Below are 15,216 nucleotides of genomic sequence, written 5' to 3'. Positions count from 1 at the left end.
ATACGTGTGTATATATCCACTCCTAGCTAAGACCACACTATCTCCTGTATAATAACTTGGTCATGCAGTGCAATAACTTTATTTTTTTACAGCTCTCATGTATATAATGTAAACTGTCATCTTTTCCATACCAGATCATCATGTGCAATAACAGTTTAGTACTCAAGTCACTTTATTCTGGTATTTAATCAAGCTATTCATTCACCTTGTGTTCATTCTATTTATCTATTTTTCTATATATTTGTTTCTTCTTACTTGTTCTGTTGCTGCTGTAACACTGTGAATTTCCCCTGTAGGGACTAATAAATTTACTATCTCTTAAATTAGCATGCTGATGATATGCTCATTGTAAATCTTTAAGATCCAAATTTTACCTCATGACCTATTTTTAAATAATTTTGTGGTATTTATTTTCTATAATCAAAATAACAGTGTGATTAATGTGAATAATAATTTATTTATTAACATAAATAAATGTGTTAAAAACATAATAATGTCACTTTTCATATTCACTATTAATGAACATGCTTTTGAACATGATTTACTGTAAGTATTGCACCAAAGATCAGAGTGAACCACTGCTCACTGATGAGTTTATTTTACTGACAGTTAAAGTTTGTTTTAGTTTTACGATGATAATAATATCTGACTAATATAAAATAAATGAACTCACCTGATTGAATGAGTAGGTCCTCATAGTGTTTACATTTAATCAGCATTAGTACAAGCACGTGATTCTCTACCTTTTAATTCTAAATATAAATGCATTTTTATCCCAGACCATCTGTTTACAATAAGCTCCCGTTAATGTGTGTGTTTTTATTTGAATGGTTGTGAATTACATGAAATTATCATTGTACTGTGAGACATGAATAACACACTGGAAGTAAAGATGTGTTCTATTATGTCTGTTTTTATTACTTTAAAATGTTGACATGAGCTTTATGAGAAACAACAAACAGACTAAAGATGCAATAAAAGACAAAAAAACAAGCAGACAGAATGATCAGAGTGAGAGCAGTATGAGAGTCACACTAAGAAAGCTCAGAATGGGAACACCGGTCTCTCCTCAGTGTGTGTGAGAGTGGAGTCTGGGAGCCCTGGGTGGCCTCACAGGTCACAGAGCCCACCCTCCCCCACTGGTCTGCATTAATGCTCAGGGTGCTGCTCCAGCTGTAGAGGCCGTCCTTCAGCATCGCGGGGCTCCTGCTCTCCTCCCAGCTGATGCTGCTGCTGCCGTCGTCCAACTTCCAGGACAGCCTCCAGTCTGAGGGGAAGCCCTTGTTGGCCAGGCATGTGAGCGTGGCCTTCCCCTGCCGCAGCTCCTCACTGGAGGGAGGCAGCACCGTCAGGGTGGGACGGGCATCACCTAGGAGACACAGCAGCTTAGAGGACAGGCAGCACACAGCTGTCAATCAAAGAGCAGACACAGAGTGGATCTTCTCCTTGAAGAAGTTTCTGGCAGATGTTTTTCTGCTCCAGCAGTCACTGACTCACACAGTGTTTCACTTCCCTTTAAGAAGCCTCTCATGCTTATCAGCACAGAGACAATCATCCTACAGTTTGACCTGAAATATATCCAACTACACTGCTGATACAAGAAGCAACAACACTGTCATCAAATGTCTGAACTATACACAGACTTAGAGGAAACAGAAAGGATGAATTGATGTGCATTTCAATCATCATTTACTTTGACATTTAAAATAAAATGAGAAGATAAAAACATCAGAGATTTGACACATTTCCAAATGTCCATCTTTATCTGCACTCTGTGCAGGTTTGCTTGAAGAAAGTGATTTTGAATCCATCCTAATAACAGTTACTGTGCTGGAACATGAAAAAGTCATTTTAGGAGGAATTAAACTTTTTGCTTCAATTTCACTTTGACATGAAAGTGCACATAAAAGAGAAGAAAAGCTGATCTGAGTTCTCCTCCTTGATATGACAGCACACATAAAAACATCAAGACTAAAACTGGAACTGGTCTCCTTTACACATTAAAAACATTTTAAACATGAATTCTAGACATTGTATTTAGTATTAAACACAGTTTGACTTACTTCCAAGATCCAGTCTGGTTCCTCCGCCGAACGTGTACCACAGTGATACAAAGTGATGGAGGCGTCGTACAAAAACCTCTGACTGTAGAGAGACACGGCTCTCTGACTCTGAAACAAACAAACCCAACACAAACAGCCTCAGCCTGTAAAACTCAGCTGATTCATATGAACATGAATCAAAAGAGAGTGACAGAAAATACTGACATTATTTTAGATTGATTTCATTTGGATTCAATATGTCAAATTCAAACGGGGTTTTCTGCATGTAACAATCCAAACAAACATTTCTTTACAAATATTTTCAGCTGCAACAAATCTCCATAAACAGCTCTGATACATTCCTGATCAATGTTCTGATAAAGTGATTGATCCATTGATAAACAGCATCATCAGACTGATCCCAGTCCCTGTTGGAGTCACTCAGTTCATTTCCATAGAGAGTCACTTTGCATCAGCAGCAGCATGCTCCAGTGCTCTGGGAGACTTTATAGTCCTGACACTTGAACACTGGATGATGACTGACAGCTGTCCTTCATCACAACAGAAATCCTCCTCATCAAAAACATGACTTTGACCTGCGTCCTCATCTGGACTCTCCTCTGCTTCACTCAGGGTGAGGAACATCATTTCTCTGTGATGGAGTGTAGCTGACTTTCACCTCAGTGTCTCATGTCCAGTGTTTCTTCTGTCTCCTCAGGGTCTGTTGGACAAAATGTTGTCCTGACTCAGCCAGCAGCCAAATCAGTGCAGCTTAGTCAGACTGTCTCTATAGACTGTAAAGCCAGTCCAACAGTAGCTCGCTATTCTGGTTCACAGTACTACCTGTCCTGGTACCAGCAGAAACCTGGAGAAGCTCCTAAACTCCTGATCTACAGAACATCAGACAGATTTTCAGGAATCTCCTCCAGATTCAGTGGAAGTGGAGCAGGAAATGGAGCTGACTTCACTCTGACCATCAGTGGAGTTCAGGCTGAAGATGCAGCAATTTATTACTGTCAGAGTTATCACTCCATCAACAGTCAGTATGTGTTCACACAGTGAAAAAGTGTCCTACAAAAACCTCCCTCAGTCAAACTGAACAGAAACTGAACTGACTGCTGCAGCTGGGAGCTGCACACACTGACACACTTCACTGAACACACACACACAAAATGCTGTAAGAAGTTCACAGAGATAAAACACTGTATCTAAACACATCACAAATACCATAATTGTAGACACACTTTATATCTGGGTAATTACTTTCTATAGTGTTCCTTTATTATTAAAATGTGTTGGGTGATCATCTTTTACTTCACACAATATGAATCTTCCATCATTAATGGCTTAATTTAAACCTTTATCGTTTAGCTTCTCGATATTGTTTGTTTGTATTTTGTATTCCTCTGAATTAACTGAGACAAACCCTGCTGTCTTCCTCAGAGGACTTTCATGTCTCTCACCCAGCAGCAGAGAAGAAATAATGTTTCAGCCTCTGTGAGACACTGAAAATTATTATTCTTAAGACTGAGAATTCTTCCATGACATCAGTTCCATCAGTGTGTGTGTCTGCTTCATGGAGATCAAGCTGTCTCCCACAGATTTCCACTGCATCATTCAGAAATGACTGAAAGTGTCAGTGCTGTCAGCAGTGAGGAGGAAAGAGCTCCAGCTGACTGACTCTGTGTCTTTGCATATGTGTCCTGCCTCTCTGCTTCCAGCCGTTAAGAGGACAGTGTTGATCAGTGTGTCCAGGCCTTTCAGAGCCACTGACACACCGGCAGCACAATGATGATGTCACTGAGTCTACTGCTGGCCACCCTGGGGCTCCTTGTTCAGGGTGAGACTCTCTGCTGAAAACTTTGCTTCAGGATGCAGCAGCTTCAGCACAGTGATGTTGTGCTGTGATGGAGAAAGACTGAACCAAGCAGCAGTGACCTTCTTCCATCTGTTCTCCATGTTAAAGAAATGATTCTCTTCTCTTTGGATGTTGATCATCTTCCTCCAAGCTGGATTGCTCTCAATATTCCTTCTCCTCTTTTTCATCTTTTCCAGGTTCATCAGGAGAAATCACCCTGACCCAGTCTGCTGGATCTCAGTCTGTTCTTCCAGGACAGACTGCAACCATCACATGTAAAAGTAGTTCAAGTATCAGTAACTACCTCCACTGGTACCTTCAGAAACCTGGAGAAGCTCCTAAACTCCTGATTAATTATGCTACAACCCGTCAGTCTGGAGTTTCTGATCGTTTTAGTGGAAGTGGATCTGGGACTGTCTTCACTCTGACCATCAGTAGAGTTCAGGCTGAAGATTCAGGAGTTTATTACTGTCAGCAGAGTCACAGCTTCCCGTTCACACAGTGATACAACGTCGTACAAAAACCTCACACGGATAAAGAGGAACTGATCAACAGCTGCACAAAAACTACACAAGGTTAACAGCAGCATCATTTATGGTTGATTTGATTTAATATATTGATTTTATATATTGCATGAAACCTTTTTGCACTTCACTATGTAAAATGTAATATACAGATGTTGGAAATATTTAAGGGTTTTAAATCTAATTTTTTTCTCTTGGAATCAGGTCCAAACAAACAGAAATTAAAAGTATAGTATAAATATAAGAGTATAGTGACTTGATTTACCCTAACCTAACAACAAAAAACAAATCAGTCACTGCGTGCTGTTATGCCGGTGGTTTCTTCCTGACGCGTCTCCTGTCCAGCGTGTCATAAATCACAGTCCAAACTTCATATGATTAATAAGTGCAATTTTATTCTGATACCGTCATGTCCACTCAGATATTTGATCGTTGATCCATATATAATTAACAAGAACCACTAGTTAAGTTACATGCTGAAATAAAATCAAATTTATCATGACACGCTACCTGACGGTCAAAAAACTGTGTGCTTCCTCCAGCCAACAACCCTCAAATGATTACTTCCTGCACACCTTATATCTTCACAACACCACGTGCTCCACCTTCTGGTCAAACAGGAAATTGACACATTTTAAACCAGACAGAGGTCAACCACAATGGCTCCAACACAGAGCTTTATTTAGAAAAGTTACTGTCATCACCTGGTGTTTATCTTTGGTTTAGTTTTCCTTGTTTTGGGTTTTTAGTTTCCTGTTGTTCTAGTGTTTTGTTTAGTTGTGTCTTGTGCTTCCTGTTTTACTTTGATAGTCCTGACCCCCTGTGCATTGTCTGGAGTTTTGCTTCCTGTGTTTTCCCTCCTTGTTTGATTACCTGCCCTGCCCATATGTGTGCCAGTTTAATGACTTAATTCATTATCATTCATTCATAATCTTCTTAATGACTCCCAGCTTATGGTATGAAAGAGGAGTCAAAGAAGCCATCTATGTGAAATTGGAAAAACCCTCTCTAAACAGGGGAGGAGGGCTGAGGCATCAGCTCTCACCTGTTTACAACTCCGTCCTTTCATCCATTCCTAGCAGACTTCACTCCCACTCGAACTCTAACGATGGGTCATCAACGAGCAACTAGTGAGGCAACAGCTCTCACCTGTTCACAACCCTGTCCCTTCATCCCCCAGTTTCCGGTCGTTAACTGGCCATTAACCAACTATAGGGATCTTAGTCATGTGAGCTCCTGCAAGATCCACCCACAGAGGTCCTGAACACATAGAACTCAGATTCCCAACCAGAAAAGTAGCAGAACTGAAGAAGCCACTTGGGGGAGTGGCGAAACGTCTTCAAAAAATAATCCTTGAGTCCAGTTGCCTCGATTTAAACTCTTGGAAATGTTAGCTTGAATATTAAAAGCTATGACGAAAGAAAGAGGGATCATAGTCACATGAACAGCATGTAAGAAACACACAGAATAGGTGAGGATGTCAAACTGAGAAAGGCTGCAGTCAAATCATTAAACAAAGTGTCAAAAGTGTCTCCTAAGACCTTTTCTATCCAGTCTTCCTTCACCTAGATGGACAACATTATGAGGTAGTCAAAAGATAAGAAGGAGCCTTCTTAAGGAATCAGGACAGCATCTTCCTCCAAGCTGGATTGCTCAGAAAAACTACACAAGGTTAACAGCAGCATCATTTATAGTTGGATATAATTAAACTATTGTCTCTTTATTATTGTTTAAAGTTTAATTTATAAAGACTTGGCATATTCTAATTTTTAATCTTAATTCTTCTTGAAATGGGGTCCAAACACAAACAGATATTCAAGAGCTTCATTTGCAAAAGTTAATGTTTCACAGTAAAATATATTTTATACAAAAAAAGTTACCTTCTTTGTAAGATTTAACAAAAAAAATGAATTGTGTTTCTTTTGTGATGCATGCAGAGGGAACATTAACAGTGATACAATTGAATACAAATACTCTTCAAATAAAAGTTATAACAGCCTCAATATAACTATTTTATTTATTTTTTATGATCATCTCTGTGTAAAAATCATTCTGAAATAACACAGTTTAACAATTTCCATATTTTTACTATTGTTAGGAATAAAACCCAAAATATCAGCTGTTAAGTGTTAAGTGCTTTTATTCCTGCAGGAAGGAGCAGTCACATACACAGACAGTAGCCTCTGTAGGAGTGCTCAAGGTCTTTTCAGAGCAACTCCCTTTTTATACCCTCTGTTATCTAACAGACACAGCTTCTCAGAATACACACATCTTAGAATAGGTACAAGCATAATCATATATGACAGTAACATATCATGTATGAGACCATAGGTGTAACATCACATATATTTCCATAGTAAGACATATGGATAGACTGTCTCCACAAAGTCAGCAGGCCATGCTGCTGACACAGGTTAGGTTATTTCCAGAATTCTTCCAACATATCCCTCCTGTTTATACAAAGTATAACAATAATAAAAGGAAGAATTAAATCAAACACACACACAAGCTTTGGATATAATGCATGTTAAAATACACCTGAGTGATTAGACAGTAAAATAAGCAATGTAAGCTTCAAGATATAGATTCGAAATAATTAAGGACTGTAATAAAAGAAAAGAATAATAACAAACAACAATAACAAAAACAAAATCATGACTCTGTTATTCATTATTTTTACCAACCAGGACATCATCAACTTGCAACTTCATCTCTGATCTTCAGCAAGTGAATCATTAAGACTTACAGTTCAACTTCAGAGAACATACAGACTTTGTTGTTTGTGAGGTGCACACCAGGGTCCTCAGACAAGATAGAACTCTCATCACTGTTTTGTTCCCTTTTATTTCCACCCACACCCCACAAAATTAACAATTAGTCAAAGCAGTGTCAAATAGTCTTATCAGCAACCCTATCAGGCAGGGAATAAAGTAACATCTACAGACAATCAGCACACCAGTCAGGATACACGGTCCTGTGGAGACGGATGCAACAAGATGTTTCCATTTTCCAGTTCATAGTTGAGTGTTTCCAGCCCAACCAGGGCTCTGGTGACAGAGTGCAGTGTTGTTGTTGTTGGGAGTGAATGTGCAGCAGACTGTTCCAAACATTTTGCACACTCCTCCTATCTTGCCCAGGTACATGTCTATTGCTATCCTTTTCTGCCAAGTCATCAGGCTTGCCTTGTCCAACTGTTCACTCAGTCCTTTCATGGTGTTGCGGGTGAAGTTAATGAAATTGATTGTAGTAGATGTAGTTCTTATTCTTGTTTATGGTGATCCACCAGATGGAAGATTCAAACCCTGCTCCGACCTGGCTTTGAATTCATCTGGCACTCCTCTGGGCACTCCGATGCTGCCGCTACGACTCCCGCGTCGGCAGGGAATAGGTAAAACGGGATGACCAGCTGTCATCCACATGTTGATCTCCATGTAGCCAGGCTCAGATATCACTGTGTTGTTCTTTGTGATGATGTAGAAGTGGCATAACGGCTGGGTGGAAAGACTCCTGTACAGGTGGTTACCTGAACTTTCAGCTTCACCTGCAGATCAGCTCCTGCCTTGTCCACTCCTAAAGTGTAGATTCTGGCGTCCTCAGATGCAATTGGCTACTTGACAGTAATGACAGAGTTTACTAGTCTTCTGCAATCTCTCATGGCGGATGGGTTCAGAGGTCCTTTTATCATGGACCAGCGCGGTCTTTTGGTGATGTGGGAGTTAATCCAGGCATTTTCCTTTGTTCACAGGATAAATTCTCCCCATCCTCTGCAGGGGAATACTTCACACAGATACTGATCATGTATGGCATAGAAGATTCCTCGTTCTTCACAGTCCAGTAAAGCACACGTCATCTTTGAAGGTAGCGTCCTGTCCTCTGCAGAGTTGTACATTGATGGACTGTCTGTCATCACCAGCAGCTCTTTTTCCCCTCACTTTGTGGGTGACGTTCATAGCTCCGGTGATGGTAGTGGTGTTCTTCATCGGCATTCTGTAGTTTCTCCAGGTCTCTAGCTTTCTCAATTCCTCCATCCAAAGGAGGGCTACCATCAGAGTTAGGGCAATTAGGGTGAAGCCAGTGTGTCCTGCAGTCCACAGAGTCCTAGGTGTCTGAAAGGATGTCTTCCTGGAATCATGTTGTTTCTTCCACTGTCCACGTTCAGGTCCTGTAATGTCTCACCGGCTCACTCTAGTGCTCTGGGTCAGTTTTGATTTAGGGAATAGCCAATCTCTTCACTGGTTTGAGATGAGTACCCCTATTGGTATCACTCCCCTTTGTAGCCAGCAGTGTTAACTACCACAGAGCAGGTGTGATTGATGAGATTATTTCGTAGGTTCGTCTGGCTTGGACAGCTCTTTCAGAGGTGACAGGTGAATCCAGGTTGGCCTCCCTCTTAGCAATACAAACGGCAGTGGGTGTGAATAGCAACATGTGGTAAGGTCTCTTCCACCTCTCAGATGACCAGGTTTTTCTCTTTATCACCTTGATGAATACCCAGTCCCCAGGTTTCACTGTGGAGGTGTGGTCAGGCACTTCCTGTTGAGGAGAAGAAACAGAAAAGGTAATATCTTTTCCTTGCAACATGGCTGCCATATAATCTGCAGTATTTTCTTTTGCAGAGTTTGTTTCTGTGAAAGACCTTAGTGGGTGTATATAGTAGGGCTGGCCTATAGCATCTCAAAGGGAGACAAGCCTCTGCTGCTGGGTAAGATGTGCCTGCTTAACGCCACTAGGGGGAGACATTTTATCCACCCTGTCTCAGACATTATTTTCTGTAATTTTGTGTGACAGTGCCATTAGTTCTCTCTATTAGCCCTGCTGACTGTGGGTGATGCGAACAGTGGTGTTTAATATGCGTTCCGATATGCGTTATGGTTTGTGAAATGTGTACCATTGTCACAAAAGATTCTTTCAGGTTTCCAATGCATGGCATGATTTCTTTTGTTAGTGCTTTGGCCACAGTTAGTGCATCAGGTATGATTATGAGAAAGATTTCAAACCAGCTAGTTAACACATCCATAGTCACTAAACAGTATTTCTTCCCTTCACATTGGTTCAGCTCAATAAAGTCCATGCATATATGCTGAGAAGGGTACTGTGGAAGGTTCAGGGAATTTTCCTCTCTTAGGTCTTTCATTTCCCTGTGGATTGTGTTTTGCACAGATAGTACAACTCAAACAGAATTTGTTAGAGTAATTTGTGAAACCATACGTTGTGAACACTTTGTTTACTATAGATACCATCCCTCCTGTTGAGGCGTGATCCAACCCATGACTCAAAAGCAGCGTATCTATAGAGTGATTTAGGTAAAACAGGCTTATCCTGTGGACCTTTCCAAACACCATCTGGGTGCAGGATGGCCCCCTGTTTTCTCCAAAGGCTTTTTTCATGTTCTGAAGCAGAGGATTGCATGCTACAGAGAATGTCATGGTCCAAATGATCTATACAGTTTTTCCCAGCCTCCTGTGCAAATAGTATGTTCCGTGTGGCAGCACGTTTTGCTTCTTCATCTGCTTTACGATTGCCCAGTGACACCGAGTCTGTGCCAGTAGCATGTGCTGCGCATTTACAAATTGCAATCTTTCTCGGAAGCTGTACAGAATCCAAAAGATCGAGAATAAGCTTTGAATGTACAATTTCTTTTCCAGTGGATGTAACCATTCCTCTGTTTTTCCACTGGTTTGCAAATATGTGAATACAAGAAAATTCATACAGACTGTCGGTGTACACATTAATTACTTTGTTTGCTCCTAGCTTGCATGCTTCTGTTAGAGCAACGAGTTCAGCCGCCTGGGCGGAGTAGTGGTTTGGCAATGCAGCTGATTTTAAAACTCTGTCTGTTGTGACCACAGCATAACCCGTGACATTTGTGCCATCCAGGTTTTTTTTTACTGGAACCATCAACGTACATGGTAATATCAGCATCCAAAAAAGGTGTGTCTCTCAAGTCTGCTCGTGGCAACACAGTTTTTTCAACCTCTGCAATACAGTTGTGAGGTTCACCATCCTCAGCTGTAGGTAGAAGTGTGGATGGATTAAGTGCCGTACAGCGCTCAATGGTGATATGAGGCTGAGAGCAAAGCACGGCCATGCAAGACAACTGTCTGGCAGGAGACAGGGTTATTTTTGTTTTGTAACAACAACACAGAGACTGCATGAGGAACCTTAAGTGTTAATTTATTGTAGAGTACAACAGAGGCAGATGCCTGCACTGCCATCGAGGCAGCAGTTACAGCCTGTAGACAGATTGGCAGAGCACGTGCCACTGGGTCAGTTTAGAGGAGCAATAGGCAATGGGTTTATGCTTATCCCCACAGGGTTGTGTTTACACTGAGGTCATGATGATCCTGTAAGTAGCTGTTTAACTCTGGTGAAAGCCTGCTCAGCTACTGTGTTCCATGTCAACTTGTCATGGGCTGCCATGGGGGTCTCATAAATGAGTGTGGTCAGTGGATTTACCACCTGAGCATAGCTGGGAATCCAGCTCCTACAAAAATTAGTCATGCCTAAGAAAGACATCATTTGTCTCTTTGTGACAGGTTTGGGTGCTGTGAGGATGGCCTGCTTTCTGCTCTCATCCAGCGTGCGGCCTTCCCCAGATAAGTTGTAACCCAAATATTTAACCTGTCTCTTCCAAATCTGCAGTTTGTTCTTACTGGCCTTGTGACCCTGGGCCGCAAGATAACACAGTAGGGCCAGCATGTCCTCTTTGCACTGTTTCTCTGGGTTTGAGCAGACAAGTATATCATCAACATACAACAGTATCTGACTTCCGGAGGGAGGTGTGAATTTGGCAAGGTTCTGCTTGTGAGAATATAGTATTCTTGTGTATTTTTTCCCCTCAAACTGAAAAGCAAACAAAAATTGGCTGTCTGGATGCACAGGGACAGAGGAAAAGGCGTTTGCTAAGTCAATCACAGAGAAAAAGTCACATCATTCAACAAAGTATGTGGATCAGGCACCAAAGGGGCCCTGGGAATTACAGCCTGGTTTACAGCTTGCAAATCTTGAACCATCCTCCAGCCGGTGGATGGAGCTGCTTTCTTAAGAGGGAACAGGGGTGTATTACATGGTGAATCAGCACATTCTATAATAACACCAGATTCGAGTAAGGCCTTTATTGTGGGCTTGATTCCCTCTGCGGCCTCTGGCTTAATAGGATACTGTCTTTGAAAAGGCCTGTAGGAGCTTTTTGGAATTGTTTTTACAGGCTCTGCATCCTTTATAGTGCCGACATCAGCAGGTCCAGTGGACCATAGTTTGTCAGGTACTACTGTTAAAGCAGGTCCTGTCCTCCTCAGAGGAGAGCAGGAATAGGCCTCAGCACTGTGACTTTTCACTGAGGTGCACAGCTTTCACTGCTGTCGTGCACCAGTTCAGTCTCTGGCTGTACATACACAACTGAGGGGAGAGGTAAAGGCCCATCTTCCCCTGCACAGGACTCCAATCCAATTGTTCTGCTCTGTTTACAAAGTCTCCCACATCTCGCCACTGAGTTGGTGGTGGTTTTGCGAGGGAGATGTGGGGGCCTCTGTATTGTCTAAATAAGGCCTGCTCCTCCCCTTGAAGCTTACAAGCTGCTCCAACAAATCCTTTCTGATCAAAATAAATGTTATTCTGATCGGTCTTAAAAAACTTGTGTTCATACTGGCTGTCTGACCCATGTGTGTACTTGTAGTACATTGTGCAATGCATGTCAGTGGGTGGCTGGACAGTGGCGGCAGGATTAGCCACTGCTTTAGTGAGTTTAAACAATTCTTCAGCAACCGCCCCTGGTCCAGTGACTGTCAAATCCAAACTATAATAATAATTTGGGTCCGCGTCCGCTTTCAAAACAAAGTTTTCAGTTTTCGTAATGCGGACAGCTTTCATGCCTGTTGGTGTAGGGACTACTGCAATTAAGATAAGATAAGATAAGATAAAACTTTATTAATCCCGAAGGAAATTCAAGTCACATTAAATGCAGTTAAGTACAGAGTATAAGAGTATAAGTGTCACTATAATCCAAAATAAGAGTACAGTATGCAGTATGAGCACAATATATGATACATGGATACAAATATGGAGATGTAAGGTGCTAAGTAAACATAAACATAGACCAGTGGAGGGAATGACAGTGATGCCTGACATGATTATTTAGCGCTTCTCCCTACAGAAAGGGGAGGAGTTATACAGTCTGATGGCCACTGGCAGGAAGGACCTCCTGTGGCGTTCTGTGCTGCTCCTCGTTAGTCTCAGTCTACCGCTGAATGTGCTCCTGTAGGACAGCAGTGTGTCGTGCAGGGGGTGAGACGTGTTGTTACGAATACTGAGGAGTTTCCCCAGTATCCTCCTCTCTGTCACCTCCACCACAGACTCCAGCTCCACTCCCAGTACCGAGCCAGCCTTCCTAATGAGCTTGTTGAGTCTGTTGGTGTCGGCCGTCTTCATCCTGCTGCCCCAGCACACTACAGCGTAGAAGATGACGCTGGAGACCACAGAGTGGTAAAACATCTGCAGCATGGTCTGGCAGACGTTAAAGGACCTGAGTCTCCTCAGTAGATACAGGCGACTCTGTCCCTTCCTGTATATTGCCTCTGCATTTGTGGACCAGTCCAGTTTGTGGTCAATGTGGACACCCAGGTATTTGTAGCTGTCCACAATGTCCACGTTGGTACCCTTGATGCTGACCGGGTTTGGGAGTGTCTGGTGCTTCCTGAAGTCCACCACCAGCTCTCTTGTCTTTGTGACATTTAGCTGCAGGTGGTTCTGTCCGCACCACTCCACAAAGCTGTCCACCACACTCATATACTCCGCCTCCCGACCTCTGCTGGTACAGCCCACAATGGCAGAGTCATCCGAGAACTTCTGCAGGTGGCAGGACTGTGAGCAGTGTCTGAAGTCCGATGTATAGAGTGTGAACAGGAATGGAGACAGTACTGTGCCCTTGGGTGCCCCCGTGCTGCTCACTATTGTGTCCGAGACGGTGTTCCTCAGCCTCACAAATTGTGGTCGACCTGTAAGATAGTTAGTGATCCAGGTGACCAGTGGGGTCTCTACCTGCATGTCCAGGAGCTTCCTATTCAAAAGGGCAGGCTGCACGGTGTTAAATGCACTGGAAAAATCAAAGAACATGATTCTAACAGTGTTACCTGCCTCCTCCAAGTAGGTGTGTGCTCTGTGCAGCAGGTAGATGATGGCGTCCTCCACTCCAATACGGGGCTGGTAAGCAAACTGCAGGGGGTCCAGCGATGGTTCCACAACAGCACGCAGGTGTTTCAGGACCAGCCTCTCCAGAGACTTCATCACATGTGAAGTCAGAGCAACTGGTCTGTAGTCGCTGTGTGTGCTTGGATGTTTGGTCTTGGGCACAGGAACAAGGCATGTTGTCTTCCACAGGGCAGGGACAGTCATCAGGCTCAGACTCAGGGAGAAGGTGTGCTGGAAGACCCCACACAGCTGTGTGGCGCAGTCCCTGAGTACTCTGGGGCTGAGTCCATCCCGGTCGTAGGCGACTGAACTCCCTCCTCACATCCTCTGTGGTGATGGTAACTGTGGAGCAGAGAGAGAGATCTGATGGGGGAGGGGGGCAGGGAGGCTGGGGGGTTGTTAATGGAAGGTGGGGTAAGGGGGGCAGGGTGATGTTATTGATGGGGAGGTGAGACAGGTTAGTATGGTTAGGGGGAGGGGGAGGAGGTACATTGTTGTTATAGACAGGTGTTAATGGTGCATCACAGGGAGGGGGAGGGGGAGGGTGGTCAGGGAGTGGACTATCAAACCTGTTGAAAAACAGGTTCAGCTGGTTGGCCTCCTGCAGATCTCCCTCCATCAGCTGGTCGGAGATCCTATTGTGGCCGGTGATGGTTCGCATGCCACTCCATACCTCCCTCAAGTTGTTCCGGGCAAGTTGGCTCTCCAGCTTCCTCCTGTAGCTCTCCTTGCCCTCTCCAATCTTCTCCTCCACCTCTGCCTGGGCCCTCCTCATCTCCTCTCTGTCTCCACTCAAGAAGGCTGTCTTCTTCCTGTTGAGTGATGCCTTGATGTCCTTTGTCACCCATGGTTTATTGTTTGGAAAGCAGCGTATTGACCTGGTGGGGATTAGAGAATCTGTACAAAAATTAACATATTCTGTGATACAGTCTGTGAGTGTGTCTACATCCTCACCGTGGGTGTCACAGAACACATCCCAGTCAGTCACCTCAAAACATCCCTGCAGGGTCTCCAGGGCTTCCGGTGTCCACCTCCGTACAGTTTTGGTGGTCACCGGCTGCCGCTGTACTGCTGGTATATACTGGGGTTTGAGGTGGACTAGGCTATGGTCTGATCTGCCCAAGGGAGGGAAAGCTATGGAGCTGTATGCCTCTTTAACATTAGCATACAGTAAATCTAGAGATTTATTTTCTCTTGTTTTACAGTCCACAAACTGCTTGAAAGTGGGCAGAGTTGATTTCAGATTAACATGGTTAAAATCGCCAGAAATCGCTATGAAGGCATTAGGGTGCTGGGTCTGAAGCCTCGCGGTCACAGAGCTGATGACGTCAGTAGCCCGCGACGCCTCAGCCGAGGGAGCAATGTAAACAACGAGTACAATGGCGTGAGAGAACTCTCTGGGCAAATAATATGGACGTAGACTTACCGCTAGCAGTTCAATGTCCGGGCTGCACACACGCTCCTTTACCGTAACGTGTCCAGGGCTGCACCACCGGTTGTTCACGTAGAGCGCAAGTCCCCCTCCTTTCTTCCTGCCGCTCTCGGTGCAGTTCCTGTCCGCCCGTACCAACTGAAAGCCGGCTAAACTCATGGTAGAGTCCGGTAT

General features: G+C 43.5%; 1 gene segment (V, D, J or C); it reads right to left on the bottom strand.

Annotated features, from left to right (window-relative positions):
- Positions 1 to 895: 895 nt before the first annotated feature.
- LOC114439735 (Ig kappa chain V-III region MOPC 63-like) overlaps positions 896 to 15,216 on the bottom strand; it is a 32,257-nt gene continuing 17,936 nt past the window's right edge. The window contains 2 exon segments of the V gene segment in view: positions 896 to 1,369; positions 2,064 to 2,101. Coding sequence covers positions 1,035 to 1,369; positions 2,064 to 2,101 — 373 coding nt within the window.

Source organism: Parambassis ranga, chromosome 1 (assembly GCF_900634625.1).
Source record: "Parambassis ranga chromosome 1, fParRan2.1, whole genome shotgun sequence".
NCBI classification, from domain to species: Eukaryota; Metazoa; Chordata; class Actinopteri; family Ambassidae; genus Parambassis; species Parambassis ranga.
Note: the sequence above shows the minus strand (reverse complement) of the source record. Positions and strands in the feature narration are given on the sequence as shown.